Genomic DNA, 21,089 nt, shown 5'->3' with positions numbered 1-21,089 from the left:
CAATCGGAGAACACGCCGTGAAAAAGACCAGAGCATAAAAATAAATTCTTAATCTGACAAAGCCAGGCCTGGCTGAAGACCCCTCCTCTATTTCACTTCAAGACACACAGTGCAAGGAAGGGCATCCTCTCTCGGTAATGAAAACTGGGTGAAGCCCATCCAAATCCTCAATGTCGAGGAGCCAGACACATCCTGTCATTGGCCATTGCAGAGTGGACAGTCCTCGTGGGAGCTTACTTATGAACTGCTTCACCTGGACATCTTGCTCTCTGGGGGCTTTGAGTGACCAAGTGGGACAGAAATGCTGTCTGCATTTCCAGAGTTAGTCAGATTGGAAACTCACCAGAACTAACAGTAACTATAAGTAGCACTGAGAAACATACCAACTGTAGATGGGCTCCCGCTGCATGTTAATTCTGTAGACTCACACTAACCAGTCGGCGTGGCTCTGTCCCTCTCGCGGGTATGAGTGGTGATGACAGACAAATCTGCCTGGACTCTAGGCTGCTTGCAACCTGCATCTCCCCAGCACCCGGCGAAGCGCCTGACATGTAGTAAGTGCTCAGTAAAACATTTGTTCAGTGATAAAGCAATAAACTGATCTGAGAGGAAAGCGAATCGATACACGTCACAGAATGTGTGGAGCTGCCCTGGCTTCACAGATGACCAACCTGGGGAAGCTGCTAGATAGTTTGATCTCTGACATGCCTGTGTCTCTGCTTTTAAAGTGAACTAAACCCAGGTGGCATGAGCTTGACTCTTTCAACTGTGGGAAATAAACGTTTATGTTTACATCCTTTTCTCGGTAAGGAGATTGAAGCCTACAGAAGCGAAGTGAGTCACTGAAGGTCACCACATTAGCAGATCCCAGGCCGAGATCTAAACGCAGGTTCAAATGCAGGTCTCTGCATGCCCCCCATCAGAATGCCACCTCCACTTCTTTGGAGGTTTTAAACACTGAGGTACGAATTCCAGGACCAGGGCATGCTGCCCATGCCCACAGTATGGACACTAGTTTCAAAGCCAGAGAAGTCCACTGAGGAGGCATTCACACAGGATTTTGTGAGTGCTGTCCAGATACTGTTTTGGAATGATACAAATGGACTGAGAGATGAGCTGCAGGTAGGATGAGAAGCCTGCTGTTTTCCAGCATTCAACAGGTAACTGAGCTCAGGTTGAGTCTCACACCTTGAGCTCGTGCCGGGCTTTGCAGAGATGAAGAACAGCTCCTCCCTGCCACTAGCTGTCACGTTCACCAGTCATGGGCTTGAGACCCAGCCCAGTCTCACATGGACCAGGTGATCAGGGGAAATGTCATGACTCCTTTACAGCTACCCGGTCATCGATGTGGGACAAGATGAACACCGACCACCACCACCAAGAAGTTGTGTGAAGATTAAATGGGATAACGGCATGAGACAGTTTTGAGTTCCGTCTGACATATAAATTCTCCACAATCATCAGAGACCTTTTAATTTCATTCTCTCATATCCTTAAATGAAGAACGTAAAGGACTTGCTTCATTGTTCAACAGAATATAAAATTAGTTTAGGAAATTCTCTCTTTCCTCTGGCATTATCTTCTTTGATCCTCTTTCCTTAGGAGGAATACTGTGTTTTCTACACCAGTGAAATTCCAGAAAGACTCAGACACGGGAACAAACTCACAGCTATGAGTTATCTATATTATCCCGTGTTTTCAGAGCCTCTGGTTCCCAGGTTCCTACCCCACATATCCCAGGAAATAGCCCTACTGACTACTGTCTTCAGGACTGTGAGCTCCTTCTAGCTTAATGACTACATATACATATATATACATATGTGTATTGTGTGTGTGTATATATATAGTTATAGAAAGTTATTAACACATCCAGCCATTTTTGACCACACCTTTTTCTTTTGAATGTGTACATATATGTTGTGTGCATACATGTGTGTACACATGTTTATATATGTGTGGTTTCACATGTATAATGTGTTTATGTACATATATGCACATGCATGTGGCAGCTAGAGGTTGACATCAGAGACCAGTGTTTTCAAAGCCAGTCTGCTAACAGCTTTTATAGCTGTGCCAGGGAATGCCAGTCTGAACACCGGCTGGCCTGGGGCTCTGTCCACATGTTGTCAAGGAAAAGCAGAGTCCTGACTAATGCATTTGCTAATGGCCATACTCTGTTATCAGAAATTCCACAGGACATCCAGATCTTGGAAATGATACTATATTTGAGGAAGAACCTTTAATTATAATGCTCATCATTAAATAATAGTTGCAATAAAGACTCATCCCTGGAATTGCCAAGTCACTTTAATTACAGTGATGTATATCTAGAGCTTCTCTATGTTCAGTGTCAGTATTTCTGCTCTGGAAGGAAAACGCATTTCTGTTTTGAGTTGTAAACTGAGCTCCTAAAGATTCATATTGCCTTAAAATACCCAGAGGTGCTCAGAGAGTAGGTCATCCCTCCAGCCGGGGATCTCGGGAAGACGGCGGAGATAAAACTGACCTGACAGTGAGAGTGAGCTGCGCAGTGTGTAGGAATTAACGGTGTACTAACTATCTAACTGCCTGAAATAAAACCGGAGAGGCAGTGATTTGTATTCTTCTGAGTGCAGGTGGCGAGGATTTTTATATGTTGCCAGGATTAGGTACTGTTGTAAATGAAACCTAAACTCTGGGTTTGGGCAGGATCTGAGAAAGGAGCTTGGAGCCTCCATTTTCAACTTCTGATTTGGACATTACTCAGCTTTTCTATGGCCTCGTTTCTCGATTCATAGCTGATACCTATAAACAGCTTCTAAGACATGGTAATCTAGCGCCTAGAGTCCTGGCCAACAGCCAAGGGCCTGGGACGTTGTTCAAGTTTGGGCATAATGAAAACAACAACAACTGTAATTGCAGTCATCCAGTGCGCACCCACTGTGTGCCAGCCACCTCAAATGTGTTCACCCAGCCGTCAAAACCACTCTCAAGATGATGGCTGGCTTCTGTGTCCCCATGGGGTGTGGCACACAGCACAGTGTGAAGCAACTGGCCCTAGGGAGATTCGAGGGAGAATTCAAGCCACTGTCCGCAGATGCGCAGTGCAGCGCCCCGCTGTTGAGTGTAGGACAGCTCCTTCCAGCAAATGCAGCACAGGACGTGGGGGAGGGGTGGTCATGTTTATGACTTCATATGTGGACAATTTTAGTCCGCCTTAGGCTTCTATCTGTAGATATAAAAATTTGCATACAATATATTTTGATCATATTCTTTCCCCTCCCCCAACTCCTCCGGGATCCTCCCTACCTCCCTACCCACTTAACTTCATACTACGTATTCTCTCTCTACCAAAAAAATGGTCGAAACAAACAAATAAAAGCCCAATAAGACAAAACGTAACAAAACACACACACACACACACACACACACACACACACACACACACACACACAAACAGAAAAAACCATCACCAACAACAAAATGGAGTCTATTTGGGCCTGGGGCCTGACCTGGCATGTGGTTGATATACCCAGTGACATTTCGTTGGAGGAAACCTTTGCGATCAGCTGTCAATCACAAATGCCTTCTTAGTTAGGCGTGGGGCTTTGTGTCCACTTTCCCTTCTCCGCACTGGAATTTGCCTGCTTTGAACTTGTGTGGGTCCTGTGTGTGCTCCCACAGTCTGTGAGTTCGGATGTGTGCCAGCCTTGCTGTGTCTGGAAGACACTGTTCCTTGGAGTCACCCCCCCATCCGTGATTCTTTCTGCCTCCTCCTCTTCCACAGAGATTCCTGAGTCCTTTGTTTTTAGTTTAAAGTACTTGGGAGGTACTGGACACTGAACGTGGATTCTCTGCAAGAGAAGCCTTCTTAATGGCTGAAAGCTCAGTTCTTTAGAGAATATTTGGTTTAAAACAGTTGTGTTCCTTATTTGTGAAAAATGGTCTATGATATATAATATGTTCACTAATATATTTTCAGTAATCTGCTATTTTAATTATATACATAGTTTCTATTTTTATAGATATAGATACACACATGTCAGTTTCTGTGTGGCATAACATCATCTGTCATCTTTAGCATGGAATGATGACTTCCTGGACCCATCTCTGTGACATATTAATCCCAGTTGTTTGGGGAACTGGGGACTAGGATTTGTCTGATCCGACCACGTTTCCTTAATGTTGTGACACATTTATCGATGAGATAGTTGTCTGTAGTAAGGCCCACTGCCTGTAGCCATGAAAATAACAAGGCTAACTAGCTCTGTAAGCCTGCAGCCTCCACCCAGAAAGAAAGGAAAGTTTTGGCAGAGGTCACCTGTTTGAAATAGGAATCTCTGGGAGGGAGCATTAAAAAGAACAATAACCAAAAATAAAAGGGAAGAAAAGCAGCCAAAAGAAGATTGCTGTATATTGCTATATCTCCAGCAAAAAAAAAAAAATGTAATAGTAATAATCACAACAGATGAGTGGCAAAATGCAATGCGTCTGGTGGAGAAAGTAATCTATCCAGCCTGCCTATACACTACCTCATGCTCTATTGAACTCCAAGAAATGAATTTAGGCATTAATCTATATTATTTTCACTATCTAATTCTAGATCAGAAAATTCCCAGTCCTGGCAAAAAGCCACATGGATATTTTATTTTTTATCCCCTCAGAAACTAGCTTCCAATGCCGAAGAATAATTTTATCAATATAAATAATCTCCCCACTGGTGTTTTATATCATATTCAATGACAAACTGTGAAATGTAACATTTTTGCTTTGACAGCTTATGAAATCCATCATCTATTTTCATAGATCTTCATTCAGAAAAATATTTGATTTCTCGAGATTTGTAGCCCTATCAGAAATATTTGAATAAAAGATTTGCGGCTTTTGAAATCAATATCTGGATTTACTGGTAAAAGCATAGTCAGTGGGTGAAATGTTACTGTAATCATTTATCCTTTGTGACCTTTAAAGGGATAAAAAAGTAACTGCTGTCTCGTGCTCATAGCTTATACATAGACACCAGGTAAGAGGAGAGGCATCTTCCGTTCATCCTGCAGTCCCCAATTCTTGCAGGAATTACCAACACCACTGCCTGGAGGCAGGGGCCTGCATAATCTCAGTTTTTAATAAAACAAAGTTGGACCATGTAGACAAAGAGCTCTGCTAAATGGTAACCAGAATCGAGAGAAATATGACTTTATTCATTTTCAGCACATAAATTTATAATCTGCCTATGCTCTTTAGATGGGTTGGTATGCACTTTATCTAGATGGATCCATAAAGTAAAGTCTGAAGTTCCCATTTAACCAAATCATCATCATAAAGGGAAAATATTTCCTCTCAGCAAGAATTCCAATTTTAAAAATAGTCCTTTTCTTGATCAGTTATATTATTTATCATTATTAGATTTATTATCCATGTTTCCATGAGTCAGATCTTGGTACACAGGTATAAGTATGATCATTATGTTCTATGTATTATCAGAAACACCTTACATTTCGAGCCAAAGCTACAGAACACTACCAGTTAGTCTGAGAAAGTAGACCTAAGGAGGCCGGGGCAATATAAGATGAGAAAAAGCAACATAAAATGAGAAAAGTGTATGGAGGAAAAGGCCATTGTAGCGACTTTCATGAGATTATATTGCTACAGCGTTTGTGTCTCGTTCTGGGTACACGTCAGCAGTTGGCCCTCCGTCCACTGTGGCCCTGTAGTGCCTTCATTCCAGGATTTAGGCTAAAGGAGAGGCCCTACCTGAGATATGCCATACTTATGGTGGAAAAAAGAACAAGAAAGCTGACAAAGCCACATGGTTGACTCTTCTGGTGTGTGTGTGTGTGTGTGTGTGTGTGTGCGCGCGCGCGTGCATGCGTAAACGCATACGACCTTATGATCTCTTGGCAAAGCTGAGGTCTCAGTCAGGGGGTTCCTATCATCCTGTGAGAGGCATTGGGCTGTGTGGCAATACAAGAACCTGTAGAACGCTCTGGCCTGGAGAAGGGTGAATGGTCAAGAGTAATAGTGCCACAATGGGGGTTGGAACTTCCAGATCAAAGCTGGAATGGCTACCCACTACATCACACAGTGACTATGAAGGTACAAGTTCCCTTCAGTTATTAACTCTGTAAAGAGACCTAATAAGGAAAGACACCTATGGACAGTGTTTGATGAAGTGGCCTGGTCACACGCCCCTGTCCCTGCTCACTGGTTGATTCCTTGGGCACGGGTGCAGGGGGGTGGGGGGGCACTTTTCTCCTCCTGCCCACCACAGTGTGAACACACACAGAGGAATTCACAGAAGGTGAATTCACAGAATGCTTTGGTTCATGCTGACCCAACTAAATTGAGTTCATCTAAAAAAAAGGCCCAGAACAGCCAGAGCAGAGTGGTCCAACTTGTTAGCACACTCCCTCTCAGCCCAGACTATCACCTTCAGACTTCAGGGACGTCCTATGACCTCACTCAGCTTCTTTTCCCTCTATTTCCTGCTGACTAGTTCCTCCTCTTCCGCACAGTCCTGTGCCCTTCCTCGTTTCTATGATTATACCAGGAATTTCACTGGGCAATAGGAGCAGACCCTGACACTCCTCCCTCATTGGCTCTGCCACCTCTCTTCTGGCTTGGGGCATGAAGAGTAGGGGCTCCATTTCCTCAACTGCCCAGGAAAAAGGAAGCTTTTCCTTAAACCTCCAGACACTGCTTCCTCCTGCTTCCTCCCACCTCATCCTTCGCATGCATGTTCTCAGAGGTGTCCAGCGTCCACCTGCCCATTGATTTTACTTACCATTTATAGACAGATCTCTGGCTTGGCTTGAAGCCAAAGCAGACAACCTCTGTCCTGTCCTGGCCTTCAGGAAGTCCCTGCCTGGAGAGATACAAAGATACCCACCCAGCACTTGGCAGCATGCCTGACAGCTCGAGGGAAGACTTCAGGAAGTATTTATTGAATGGATTAGAGTGAAAGACAGCAAAGGACATTCAGTGGTGAGCAGACTGTGGAAACGCTACAGAAGGAGCAGGTCCAACAGCACTGAGAGAACCGAACTGAGAGACAGTGCCTGGGTTCTAGGCAGCCAGGGAATGGATAGGACATTGTAAGCCAAGGGGTTCTGGTGAGCCAAGAGGGGTGACAGGAGCTGACAGCAGGCCCTCTGAAAAGGAGCTCCTGTCTTGGGACTTCCTTCAACAGGATTTGTACGTAGTCATTTTCTACATAGTGGAAATACACAGGGGAATGCAGGGTGGCAAATGTGTGTTCGACCAACCAGGTATTGGGTTGAAGACCCAGTTTTCACCAGCTCCACACATGCGCATCTCCTTTCCCAGTGGACAGGGAGGCAGATATCATATTCGACAGGTTGATGCCACCCAAGCCTTACCTTGTGAAATACTAAAGTTGGTGGTATAGCCCTCTGGTGTTACCTTGGAGACCCAATTCTGGATATTCTTTTCCCCGAGAGTGAGTAAAGTACAGTTTACTGGGAGAAAGAGAGAGAGAGAGAGAGATCTTCTAGAAGGTATGGAGAGAGGAAGAGTTGGAGTTATAATCACCCTCTTCTGTAGGACAGGGGGAGCTGTGCTAAGTACAGCATGGAATGTTTATTTTGAAGACTTTCAGTACTCAGCTTGCAGTGACAATAATAACCGCCCGTCGTGTTGAAGTCCTGACCAGGACTTTAGAATGTGACTAGACATGGAGATAGGGCCTTTAAAGGGGAATTAGGCATAAATGAGGTAAAAGGAGTCGTCCCTGATCCAGCATAAATAGTGCCCTTTTGAGAGGAGGAAAAGATACCAGAGATACTTGAGCATAGGAAGCCAGATGGGGACACAGTCATCTACACCAAAGAGAGCCCCGAGGAGAGCCCAGACCTGCTAACACCATGGTCTGGGGCTTTCAGCCTCTGGGCCTGTGGGAATGTACCACTTCTGATTCAACCACCTACAGTCCTGTGTTAGGCAGCCCCAACAAACAATCTGGCTGCCCGATACTAAGGGACGGCTGTGAGCCTGGCACTGTGCCGAGTGTTTGGGCCCATTTCAACTTTCTAAGGACTGTGAGGACTAGCCATTCTTCTGTTCCTTTATCAGAAGGAAGAGCTAGGGCCACGGCTTTAGCAAGTGGCAAACACAGATCAAATGCACATCGGCCTGGCTCTGGAAGCCATGCGCTTGGCATGCCACCAACCCACGTTTATTAAGTAATGAGCCAAGCTATGAAAAGTACTAGGCCACGATAATTGCTGACACTCAAAAATCTTAATCTTTTCCTTATGGAAATTATAAATGTTCAGAGATAGGCTCACAATGGCTGGGAAAAAATGTTTAGAGCTGGATGGAGGAGACTGTCTGCAAGAAATAATAGCAATACTGAGGTGACACCATAATGAACCTAAGAAATATTTAAGTCACTGCATGGACAACAGAGAGTTGGGGTTACAAACCCAGAAGGCAATAGGGGGTGGATTGATGGGATCTGAGTTCTAATCCAGAATTTTTCTACCAGATGAACCTGAGCACATTGCATATCTTCATCATCTCAACTTCTTCATCTGTGCCAGGAGAGAGTCTATAAATGGTAACTTATTAGTTACTAAGACTCATCCATGAGTTTGCCCTGGTCCTTTATCAGAAGAGAAGGGCTCAAGGCCTATTAGACTCCCTCCCTATGGAATTTCATCCATGACTCTATTGCAGGATTAAAAGAAATACAGTCAACAACGCTTGATGCACATGTGTCTTAATAAATGCACCACATGGGGAAAGTGTTCAGGTCTCAATTTTTAAAGTGACTAGTGGTATTAAATTTATGAATATTTTTACTGGACAATATGCATTTTTTAAATGCATGATTATTCAGCTTGAGTCAAATGTCACCAAAGCACAGCCCATACAAAATGAAAACGTTTGTCAGTGTCTAAGAACAGTCTGGGCAAGACAGAACGAGCTAATAAGACAGCTTATAGAAGTCAAAGGTAGATTAAAACTCAAACACGTGCACGATGGTGTGTACACGGATGTTTGCATGTGTGCTCAGGAGTGCCTCCCTCCATCCAGCAAGAATAAATCCAGGTAGCCCCAAGACAGGGAATTGTGTCTCAGCAGTCGGGTCCCACAGCCTTGTGTGCCTCACTTGATAGACTACGTCTTCATGGCAAGTGACTGTTTATTTACCCCAAAGTATAGACCCCTCTCTTACAATGCTTCCTGTGCCTTTATACACCTCAATACAAATAATTACCGGACCTACAAGTAAAAATGTATAAGTTCTTATTTATTTTACCTCATAGAAGAAACGCATAGGGAAAGCAAGGTCTACTTTCCTAAGAAGATACCCAACCACATGCTGAAGCCACAGCTGAGATGTGTAGTTCCAGAAGTGACAGAGACTTTGTTATGCATTTTGATACACAGAGTAAGAAAAACGTTTATACTAAATGCATAAATACTGAAATATTTCTTCTGGACATCTCACTAGAAAGTGATTATGGGGTAACTAGCCTCATGTGTCTCTTGTGGCAGATTGTGCTCCTGTCCTTAACTAGCAGGCTGAAAAGAAGTGACTCAGAGCATGAGCTATGGCTGAGATGGCATGGGATAAGGTGAGCAGCATGGATGGGGAAACTCCCTGAAAAGTTCATATCCTGGTCAGTAGCTCTGCGTCTTTCTCTTCACCGTCAGGGTAGCTGGTGTTGCCATTAGCTTCTAATGGGCATCCCAAAGTTCAAGTTTCACCATTCCTTGGCATTGCTTCATGGTAGAATAGACCATATACTCTGATCCATGTCTAGAGGCTGATTCTCTGACCCATGTCTAGAGGTTGATGCTCCAGTCCATCTCTAGAGGCTGATGCTCCAGTCCATCTCTAGAGGCTGATGCTCTAGTCTATATCTAGAGGTTGATGCTCCGGTCCATCTCTAGAGGTTGATGCTCCGGTCCATCTCTAGAGGTTGATGCTCCAGTCCATCTCTAGAGGCTGATGCTCCAGTCCATCTCTAGAGGTTGATGCTCCAGTCCATCTCTAGAAGTTGATGCTCCAGTCCATCTCTAGAGGTTGATGCTCCAGTCCATCTCTAGAGGTTGATGCTCCAGTCCATCTCTAGAGGTTGATGCTCCAGTCCATCTCTAGAGGCTGATGCTCCAGTCCATCTCTAGAGGTCGATGTTGCAGTCCATCTCTAGAGGCTGATGCTCCAGTCCATCTCTAGAGGCTGATGCTCCAGTCCATCTCTAGAGGTTGATGCTCCAGTCCATCTCTAGAGGCTGATGCTCCAGTCCATCTCTAGAGGCTGATGCTCCAGTCCATCTCTAGAGGTTGATGCTCTGGTCCATCTCTAGAGGTTGATGCTCCGGTCCATCTCTAGAGGTTGATGCTCCAGTCCATCTCTAGAGGCTGATGTTCCGGTCCATCTCTAGAGGCTGATGCTCCGGTCCATCTCTAGAGGTTGATGCTCCAGTCCATCTCTAGAGGCTGATGTTCCGGTCCATCTCTAGAGGCTGATGCTCCGGTCCATCTCTAGAGGTTGATGCTCCAGTCCATCTCTAGAGGCTGATGTTCCGGTCCATCTCTAGAGGCTGATGCTCCGGTCCATCTCCAGAGTCTGATGCTCCTGGACAGCTTCATCTTTAGTGGCTGCACCTCTTTCTCCCCTTTCCTTTGTCTGTCAAGCCACTGAAGAGTCTTGGAATTATTGCCTCACGTCTGTGTGGCCTGCCTCCTAGCCAGCAGCGTGGGGGAGAGAGATAGCCCAGTGACTGTGATTCCTTTTGCCCTGTAGTAGAGAGGGGCTGTAAACCCTGAAGCAAAGAGTCTAGCTCAGCAGGTTGAAGTCAAATAGAGCAAGAAGTCATGGAGGCCCAACTGAGCACAAGTCAAAGGAACGACATGCAGAAGGCAAAGCAGCTGTGGCCCTGAAAACTGTCGTGGTGAATACTGGATGCTGGTGGTTAAATTCTTCACCAGTCTCCCTTGAGAAGAGTGACCAGTGAGTCCCTGAGTACAAACAATGCCAGGTGTCCACTTGACCACAGGCAGCTGGGAGTCCTGATTCAGCTACTTGGTGAGCCCTTGAACAGCACCTCCCTGGTGGTCCTCTGACAATGCACTGAGGTCAGCTCCAGCCCCCGCCCCTTCTCCTACCCTTTTCTCTATCCTATGTGAAAAAGAAAATCCTTCTCCTCATGGCCCATTAAACACAGAGCCTTACTCACCAAAACCAAGTTCCTTTCCCTGGAGGACACAGGACTGATTGTGAAATTCTCCTAGAAGGAGAAGGTGGGCTACTAAGTGAACGAAGAGAGAGAGCGAAAACCACAAACAGTTTTTTTCATAGGAAAACGGTATTAACATTTTCACCTGCCACTGCGAAGTTAAGGGCAGAGCTTTGAAAGGGAAGTCCTGGAAGGGAGTTCTGACCATAGAGGACAGGGACTGGTCACCAGCTGGAGTTGAGGGAGCAGACTTATCTGGACAGGTAACAAAAGCTGGTCATGGTGTCCTGGGACAGGCAGGTGTCTGGATTATGGTCTGAAGTCACAGGTAGGAGTTTGGAAAAATGGAGAACTTTTACCTGAATGAGCCCAAGTGTTACAGCCAAAGTTTCAGAGCTGAGTAAAGCAAGTCCTAACTGGCTGAGTCCAAGGGCCTGTGGTACCTCTGTGCCCATACTTCTTGGTACATGCCATCTTCAGAGACACTCAGAAGCCTTCTGCGCCTGCATTGGCCTCTGCCTGGACTAGATCCTTCTGCCTCTTCCCCGGTGACCTCTTTCATCCCTCTGTGCCCACATCAGATGATGTCTGGGTTTCTTGGCCTGAGATTGGCTTCTTCTCATTGCCTCCGAACTTCCTGGGTTTTCACCAGTTGCTCTGTGTGTTCCTTTTTGTGCAGGAGTGTATCATGAGTCACAGGGATGGAGTTATGTTATCTTATATTTTGGGACATAAAGCTTTTTTATCCTTATAACTGTTCTTTAAATTATTCTCAATAAACTTTATAAAGCTAAGGTTTAATGGCAATTTCTGATTAAGATACAACACCAAACTGAAAACATTTCTCTCAGGGATTACAGGAATGTCCCATGCCTTCCTCATTGCCGCACTTAAACTGCCTGGGTGCTTCACTGCATCTCCAGACAGACCTTAGGCGTAGGGACTGCATTGTTTCCCAGGTGTATGCATTGCTGGACAGAGCCTGCTAAAGAGTTAGCCATCCAAAGGGTCTGCTCTGATCTAAGAGGAATTCCATTAGCTTTCCTAAGGAAGGCGGTAGAGTGTGACACCTAGAAGTCTATCATTAAAATCCCTATGTTCGTTCTATTTTTCTTTATGAAAATGATATGTGCTTTCAAATGGCAATGAGTGTTACCGTTTGGCCATATAATGCCCCCAAAGGCTCACATGTTGAAGGCGCTACCCCAAGCTGAGAAGTGACTGGATAATGAAGGCCCTAACTACATCAGTGAACTGATCTATTAAAGCCATCGCTGGGCAACTAGTAGGAAATAAGGCCTAGTTGGAGGAAGTAGGTTACTGGGGGGAGGTACCCTTAAATGGTATATTCTGTATTCCCTCTCCCTCTCTATCCCTCTTTCTCCCCCCCCCCTCCACCAATCTACCTGTCTATCTCTAACCCTGTCTCTCTGCCTTCCTTGGCTTTATGGCTGTTGTGTGATGAGCATCCTTCCTCTACCAGGCTCTTCTATCACAGCATTTCTTTCTTGTGATAGGTCTGAAAGCCGTGGAGCCAATCAGCCAGGAACTGGGATCATAAGCCTTTCCTCCTTTAAGTGGATTTCCCTCAGGGATTTGTCGCATCAGGGGAAGCTGTTAACAGGTGGCAGCAGCAACATAGTTGCAGCAGCCATGGGTGTCCAGTATTTCCTGTTTCTATGTTTGGGGCTTTCTCCTTCTGTTATGCCTCAAGCGGCCGTGCAGCGTGGTCTTTTGCTGGTTCATACAAGTCTGAGATTCACTTTGGTGTCTTCCTGACAGCCGCTCAAGGATAGGTGTCAGCATAGGATCTGCTTCCACATCTGTTGGGAAGAACATTCCAGGCATTTAGAAGGTGAATTAAATGAATGGCTTAAGGAAAATGCTGGAAGAATCCACACGCCACTTTTTGGTGACAGCACTGTGCTGGCAAGCTCGTGTCCAGTGTCTGGGTCTGCTCCCCCAGTAGACAAGTTATTCATTCAGGAAGGTCTTGGTCTCTCAAGAGTTGATTCTACATGTGTCCAGTCAGCACAAAACTAACTGGGGTTCATTCCAAAGGCAGCTATGAGCTTAGAGATTTCCCCAAGTGGATTCATACAAACAAAAGCCAAGAAGACAGTATTCTCCCAAATGGGCCTAGGATGTTCATCATAAGAAATGGACCACAAGGCAGGTCATTTGCAGCTAAATCCCAAGTGCTATTCATGGCATACTAAGTTACTTTGTGCTGGACAGGAATGGGCGGCCCTTAGCTTGGCATCGGTCCATTTCCAGAGGTAGCGGGGTATAGTTCAGAGTCAGTATTTACAGCTCAGATTCAAATCTGCCTCTCCTGATTACACTGCAAATTTAGAGCAGTCGTTTTATCTATTTCTGTGGCTTCATTATACTACAGGATTTTAAATATCCCCAGTTTAAATAGTCTTGGTGTGCTTATAAAGAACCAATGAGTTCATAGTCATAAAATACCAAAGGCTTTCCCCAGTACGCAGGAAGGTCGTGCGGAGAGTGCTCTGGATCCCCTTCTGCATCACAGTAGCTCAGCTGCCTCTCTCCTCCAGCTCTGGCATCCTCTACCTCTGCTTCGTCCGGAGGAGCAAGTGAGTGGGTGGCTGGAACAAGTGGTAACAGGTCTGTTTTGCTTCGAATGGTCAGGGCTGACCTGCCACCTACTCTGTTTTTTCTTCCCATTTACGGAACATCACAAAATGCAGGATTCATGTGTCAAGGGACCCAGGATTGTATTTTACATTTTATAGCTCCTTTTCAGTTGTAGAGGAGGCAGTTTATGACTCCCTTTGATAAGCACTTAACTCTTAAGATCCAAACAAAGAAAAGGACTGGTCAGAGGACACCAGGTACTTCCAGCCAGATAGTCTCACTTCTTGAGCATTATTCAAATTAGCTGCAGGACTCATAATTCTGTGTTTTCATTTATTGCTGCAGTAAACCAAATGATTCTTTATCCAAATGTTATTTCCTGGCTATTAATTCAGTAGTTATTTTGGATTGTGACACTCCTCTTTGATTTAGGGATATGGCACCTTATAAATATTTAAAAGCCGGAGACTGACACTTTGAGAAATTGACTTTGATTTGTTTTGTTAATATCGCAGGACTAGAGTAATTATAGGCCTGGAGGATGTGGTCCCATCCTGAGCTCCTCGGGCGGGATGGGGGGCACGTACCTACAGCACAAGGAACTCAGCCATAGAAGGCTGTACCCGGGGCTTTTGCAGGTGAGGTGGCCACGTCTAGCTCCTCAGGTTCTTATTCTTCATTGTTGAGAAACTGCTCTTGATGCCAGGAATGTACGGCTGAAAACTGCCCATATTTGGTAAAATGGTAAAAAAAAAAAAAAAAAAAAAAAATCTCTCCTGAAAGTGTAGGGATGTTTTATGCATCCGTACATGCCAGCAAGGGTTTACAGCAGGGCTCGGGGTGATGTATGGACTGGTATGATTTAACTATGGATCAATCAACCTATTAGGGAAAGAAGACAAGGTCAATAAGGTTGGGTCTCAGTGAACCAGAGGTCATCCTCCATTTCTCAACCTAATGTTCTTATTTCCTTTCCATTAACATTTCATAATGAAAAAATGCCTATATTCTTTAATTTTGGAGATAATTAAGTGAATTTAGTGCCTCTGAAGGGGGAAAATTTATAATGGCACAGAGGACCACCCTATTAATAACCGGAAGACAGGGGCTGCTGGGGGAGCAGTAGTGATGTCGCCATCGCCATTTGGGCTTCTCCGGTGACAGTCTTTAAGGGGTTCCAGCCCCCTGTTTCAACTCAGAAGCACTTTCCTGCTGAGACCAGAAAGACCTGTGTCGTTTCAGATCATGCCTTTGTCTCTTCGGAAGCCGTTTTCTGGTTCCTCTTAAATTTGAACATTGGCAGCTGACACAGATCTTTTCAAACACTTGGCATTCTCTATATGCGAACCACAGAAGTGAGAGGGGAACCAAGCTGTTCTGGAGCTTTCCTAAGGAGAAGCAGGGTGGTATCCATTGCCTATTGCAGCCTGATTAGTGTGATTGCTCACACCGAACACACAGGCACACTACACATGGCTGCTTCTGGTCACATGTATTAGAAGGGGCTGGAGACTAAGTCTGGCTGACTTCTGAGTTCCCAAGCTGGCCATTTAAAAAGTATCATTTAGAAATGGCACTTTGATAACTTTTGGATTAAAATAGTCACTGACGCACACTCATTGTCTTTTTGTTCCCTTCCCAAGCCTTTTTAAAATAGTCACAGAGGATTTGGTGGAAATTCTCACAGCCAAATTGGAACCCAGAGAACAGACAGATAAATAGGATTTAGCTTAGAAAACCCAAGAAAGTCAAACAGCTAACGACGGGGAGGTGAGAGGTCAGCTTTCTACCATGGACTCCTCCCTACAAAGAGCTCAGGAGCTGGCGCTGAGTGAGGATGAAAGCCAGGAAAACAGGGATTCTAAGGGCCATTGAATTCAGGGCCCGCTGCCCTGCTCCCTGGAGTCTGGAGGCTAGCCTCTGAATAAGGTAGAGCGGGGGAGTCTTTGCGTGGCGCCCTCTGTGCGGAGGAGGGCAGGGGTGCAGGCTGAAGACGTCCTGAATGAACAGTTCCACACCGGGGCTCCTCAGACCCCACTGCAGACTCCCAACCAAGTACCAGCCAGATTCTCTGGGGAACAGGAGCCCATAAAGAGCAAAGACACGAGGAGGCGGACCTTCACAGCTTCCGCAAGAGAACCGGTCACTCAGCCCCTCCGCCCCTCCACAGGGCAACCTCGAAGCTGTAATAGAAGCTTTTAAGCAAGAAGACTGGGAAACCAAAGATTACCTGACACCCAGGGAAAACCTCCAAGACTGGTAAAGCCTCTTTAAATATCCTTAAAGGGGAAGATACCGACTTGTATGAAACAACAACATGCTGATCAAGCAAGCCAGTCACGTGAAGACAAATACTGCGTGACTCCCTGTGTACAAAACAGTTAGAGCAACCCAACTTGGAAGCAGAAGAGGATGATGGTTGCTAAAAGCTGGAATGGGATATTAGAAGTTGCTCAGAGGGTATGGTTACATAGGATGAGAAAGTTCTAGAGGTCTGCTATACAATACTGTACATGTACTTAATAATTCTGTTACTTGAACTTTTGTGTAAATTAGCATATGTCTTTCTGTCACCATAAGAACAAAGATCAAAGCAAAGTGGTAAAAACTAGGGAAGGAGAAGAAATGTCAAACGGACTGTTATTAACACCTCCAGAGAAGTGAGGGGGCCCTGGTGATTTCTCTTTTGCTGTGGTTAAACCCTGGCCAAAACAACTTGGGGAGGAAAGGGTTTCTTTGACCTCATAGGTGAGTTGAGGTCCCTCATCTAGGGAAGTCAGAGCAGGAACCTGGGAGCCATCTCTTCATGAAAAACGGTAGATTGCCCAAAGCATCTAACATTTTTAAAGGAGACGATGTCGTCATTAGTACGTTCTCTCCCAATTTATTTGAAAGAAGTCTAAACTAATGGTAAGCACACAGGCAACAAAGCACACAGTAAAGGAGATTGTTAGCCTGACACGGTGGCACGTGACTAGTCCCAGCCCTCAGGAGGGAGTTCCAGGCCGGCTTCGGGTCAGGAAATTGACAGGGGTCGCAGTGAATTGTGTGAGCTAGCTATGAATGTCTTGCAGGAGGGCATAATGATATAATTGTTGAGCGTTACCTAACAAAACAAAGTGTGTATATATATATATATACAGGCATGCATGTATGTATGTATATGAAATGGGCTAGTACATGAGACAGAGGAAGTTTTCAGATGTAGCATGAGTCAGATTGACCATTATCTTCAATGGTGGGAACTTGAATAATTCTGAAAACAAAATAATTGTAAGAAGTAATAAAATCTCAACTATCTTACTTGATTAAAATAAATCTAGTGTTGAAAGTGGTTGCTCCCGGTAAGAAAACAGTTGTTGCCAGAATATGACTGTGTGTCAGAGGAGTGTGACTTTGTGTGTGTTTGTAACAGCACAGTGGAGCTGATTTGCTTTCAGCACTGATGGTTTAATCCTGCAGAGATCCAGGTGCCTCAGTGTTTATTGATATTCTGTTAACAATAGCCAAGATATGGAATCAACCTAGATGCCTGTCAGCAGAATAACGTACATTAAATGCGGTTCATGCAGACAGTGATATGTGATGACGTGGAGTTTGGTCAGCCAGAAAGAAGAAGGAAGTTGGACCGGGAGATGGCTCAGTGGATAAGTGGTTGTGGGAACATGAGGACCTGAGTTCAGATGCCCAGCCCCACATGAAGCTGTGTACCTCTGTAACTTTAGTGCTAGTGGGAGACACAAAGTCAAGTCCTAGCTCCACATGCATACACTTATGTGAGTGCGTGAACACACACACAAACAGGCACACACACAAATACCAAAAGAAAAATAAAATGGTGTCACTTGAAGCAAATAAATAGACAGACATAAATAAATAATAAATAAATAAAATGGATCTGGGAATTATCATGCTAAACAAAATAAGCCAGACTCAGAAAGGCAAATATTGTGTGGCTTTGCTCATCTGTGGGATGTATATTCAGATACTTGTGTAACATTAATGTGGAAGTGAGACTATTCATGGAGAGGAACAGGGCTAATAGCAAGAGAGATGGGAGAGCAGTTGACTTTGAGCAAAATACTTGACACTCGTGTGTGACATTCATAATGAAACCCATTATTTTGTACACTTATTTTTAAAAAACTGATAGAGATTTATCTAACTTTGATGAAAAAGTTAAAGTAAATAAATAAACAAGGCACTTTCACAGGGACACATGCACACCAAGCAGCTATCTACTGCTGTAAATTTCACAAACCTTACCATTTAATTCCAGGAATCTAGTATCTGCAAACCTATTGGTATATTAAAATGATCTGGTAAAGCCTAAGGGAATTAATTTTTGATAGAAGTAAAGTCTTCAAATTGGAAGCTTAATTGTCCCAACACATAGATTTGGTTATCGCTCATCCACAGTGTGGGGAATAGCCAGTGTTTGTATTTCAGCTTAGGCACATAAACTTTTGCAGAAAAGCACAGGGTTGGAGAGGCAGGATTGATTATGTGGTTTCTGGAATGCCTGGAGTGACCAGAGCTGGATTTAATTGCTTAGCCAAAGTAGTTCCAGGGCATAAATTACTCGCAGGGTAATTTATACCCAGCGAATAGACTAGGAACACAAATACACAATGGTCTCTGGTAACTTGAAAGTCATAAAACAACCCCCACACACACAGCAAGAGTGGCCCAAATGGTACGGTAAACCCAACCAATTGGCATAAAAACAATTTCCAAAGGTTTGCATTCCCTCCCCTTTAGGTTTGTGCAGGATAACTGATTGACAGCCACCTAACAGGGGTGTTTGGAAATTGTAAATATGTCTGACTAGTATTAGAATTGTCCTGTATATTGCTAAACCATATAGCAAAATTTATCTCTTAACTGAAACTGGGCTAACTCTCCAAGCATCTCTTTTATCAGTGCAGCAGGTTTTGTACCAGAGATGAGCTGTTTGCCCTTTTCCCTCCTTCTGAATATACAGAATGTATGTTTAATAAAGGGTATTTTTGCAAGGTACAGGATACAAGAATGGAAGAAGCAAGGAAGAGCGGTGTATTCCCACCTTCTCTTCTGCATAGAAGCAAATAAAGCTCATAGCTGCTGGCCACCCAGATGTTTCTGCATGTAGCAGTCTGCATCAGAGTATATTGTATGGCCACAGTTCCAGTAAACTAGACAGTAGTATATTCTGAATTCTGTAGAGAGATCAGTGTGTATATTTTATCTTCTAATTAGCTTGCCTTCTCTCCCTCCCCCCTCCATGTTCTTGGGCGTTTGCTGCTCAGAAACAAAAGGACATTTATAGCTCAGAGTTTAGCAGTATCAGAGTGTAAGTGCGGGTCAGGCCTGATTTATGTGGCACCACTGATAAGCAAGAGAGAGTGGGACCCAGGGTTAGGTAAAGCTAGTGAACTTGTCTTGGCTTATGTCTTTGATTCTGTAGGCAGCCAACATCCCTCTGGTGTCAGAACTGGCCATCGATGACATCCATTTTGATGACTTTTCCCTTGATGTTGATGCCATGATCACAGCTGCTCTCCGGATGTTCATGGAGCTGGGGATGGTACAGAAATTTAAAATTGACTATGAGGTAAGACGTTCTCTGTTGGCGCTAAGGAGTGCACCTGGCAGAGTGTTGTAGCCACTGTGAAGTAAAGGATTTCCAAAGATGCAACGTAGGTGATGGTCCTTCCTGTGTACCCCATGAAAGTGCCACGAGAATCTCACAGAGAGTCAGTGGAGGTTTAGGGTTTGGCGTTGTTTCGTTAAAATGTCTTTATTAGATTTGTCTTATTTTATGCGTAGGACTGTTTTGCCTGTGTGCAAAACTGTGCACCACGTGCATGCCTGGTACCCAGGGAGGTCAGAAGAGGTTGTTGGATACCCTTAAACCAGAGTTGAAGATGTGAACTGGACCCCGATCTTCCACCAGAGCAATGGGTGCTCTTGACCACTCCCTAACTCAGCCTCCCCTCCCGTTTCAGACCCTGTGCAGATGGCTTCTGACAGTGAGGAAGAACTACCGGATGGTTCTCTACCACAACTGGAGACACGCTTTCAACGTGTGCCAACTGATGTTTGCCATGCTCACTGTAAGTGTGTTTGTGGAAGGTGGAGGGTCGCGGTCCGCTCGTGTGGACCCCCAGCTTCCTCCCATATATTCCTGTTTCATTGAAAAAATGCCCCACAATTATTCCATGGCAACCCACATATGTCTTGTTTAGGGTATTATATATTTGACAACAGTTTCTTTAAAGCTACAAAATCTTTACCACCTTAAAGTGAGACTATTGCCCTAGAATGAAGACTAGGACCTCTTCAGTGCTCTCCTGTGGTAAGCTGGTTCTTCTCATCCATCCTTACTCCCTACAATTCCATGTAATTTCTTTGTGGAGGAACTAGAGATGAGTCACAGGGCAGAGAAATCCCTGGATAAGACTGAGTTGCTTCAAAGACCCAAGAGGGTGTATGAACATGACCATGAGAATATGGAATTCTGAAAGAACACTTGCTTGGGGAAATGCCCAGTGAGGCCTCAGGAAAAGGAAGGGTAAGAGTAGACATGCAGAGTTCAGAAGCTCACTATGCTGAAATTATTTGTCCCTTGGGCTCTAGCCCATTGGTGGAGGCCTGTGTGATTTATAGAGACCACCAGCACAGCTGGCCAGAAAGAGCCTTTGGATCAACTCTGAAAGCAAATGTTGATGGCCAGGATCAAAACAAAACCCTCTACTTGTTCCCGTTTGCTAGTGAGAAGCGTTGGTCTGGTTTCTGCTTACACTGTTAAATGGCCAAGGAGAATGCATCTGACTCAAATATGTTTGGTTCTCCACTGCTTAGTAATGTAGACAAGTATAGATATATAGACGTGTGTGTGTGTGTGTGTGTGTGTGTGTGTGTGTGTGTGTGTGTGTGTATAAATATATTTACTGTGCAAAAAATAGATGATGGGTTCTGGATTCTTACAACATAAATACAAATACCTCGTGTCTTTGTACCCATCTTAAAATTTAGACACAAAATTGGGACTTCTGTGTCAAATGCATTTTGTTTTGGACCAAATGGGCAAAGACCATTCTACCTCTTCCTGAAAATCTCCGCCCTGTTCTCTAGTCATTAAACTTCTCCCCAACCTTTAAGGTACTGATCCAATGCCAGCTTTTCGACAGCATTCCCCTTTCTCACAAAACATCAATAATTACTTCCTCCCCCACAGTGCCCGTGTAGGACAGCTATTTCTACTGTGTGTGTCTTGAGTTCCCCATCTCTCTTTCTCTGCTAAGCCACCCGAGG

At 44.6% G+C, this 21,089-nt stretch overlaps 1 protein-coding gene across 3 annotated transcripts in view; it reads left to right on the top strand.

Annotated features, from left to right (window-relative positions):
* Pde11a (phosphodiesterase 11A) overlaps window positions 1–21,089 on the top strand; it is a 364,881-nt gene that overhangs the window by 247,158 nt on the left and 96,634 nt on the right. For all 3 annotated transcript variants that reach the window (XM_006972471.4, XM_042275494.2, XM_076569730.1), the window contains exons 11-12: window positions 19,240–19,386; window positions 19,781–19,888. In XM_006972471.4, the coding sequence (XP_006972533.2) occupies window positions 19,240–19,386; window positions 19,781–19,888 (255 nt within the window). The remainder of the gene's footprint in view (window positions 1–19,239; window positions 19,387–19,780; window positions 19,889–21,089) is intronic.

The sequence above is a fragment of the Peromyscus maniculatus genome, chromosome 4 (genome assembly GCF_049852395.1).
Source record: "Peromyscus maniculatus bairdii isolate BWxNUB_F1_BW_parent chromosome 4, HU_Pman_BW_mat_3.1, whole genome shotgun sequence".
Classification (NCBI taxonomy): Eukaryota; Metazoa; Chordata; class Mammalia; order Rodentia; family Cricetidae; genus Peromyscus; species Peromyscus maniculatus.
This window is presented reverse-complemented; position numbering and strand designations above follow the sequence as displayed.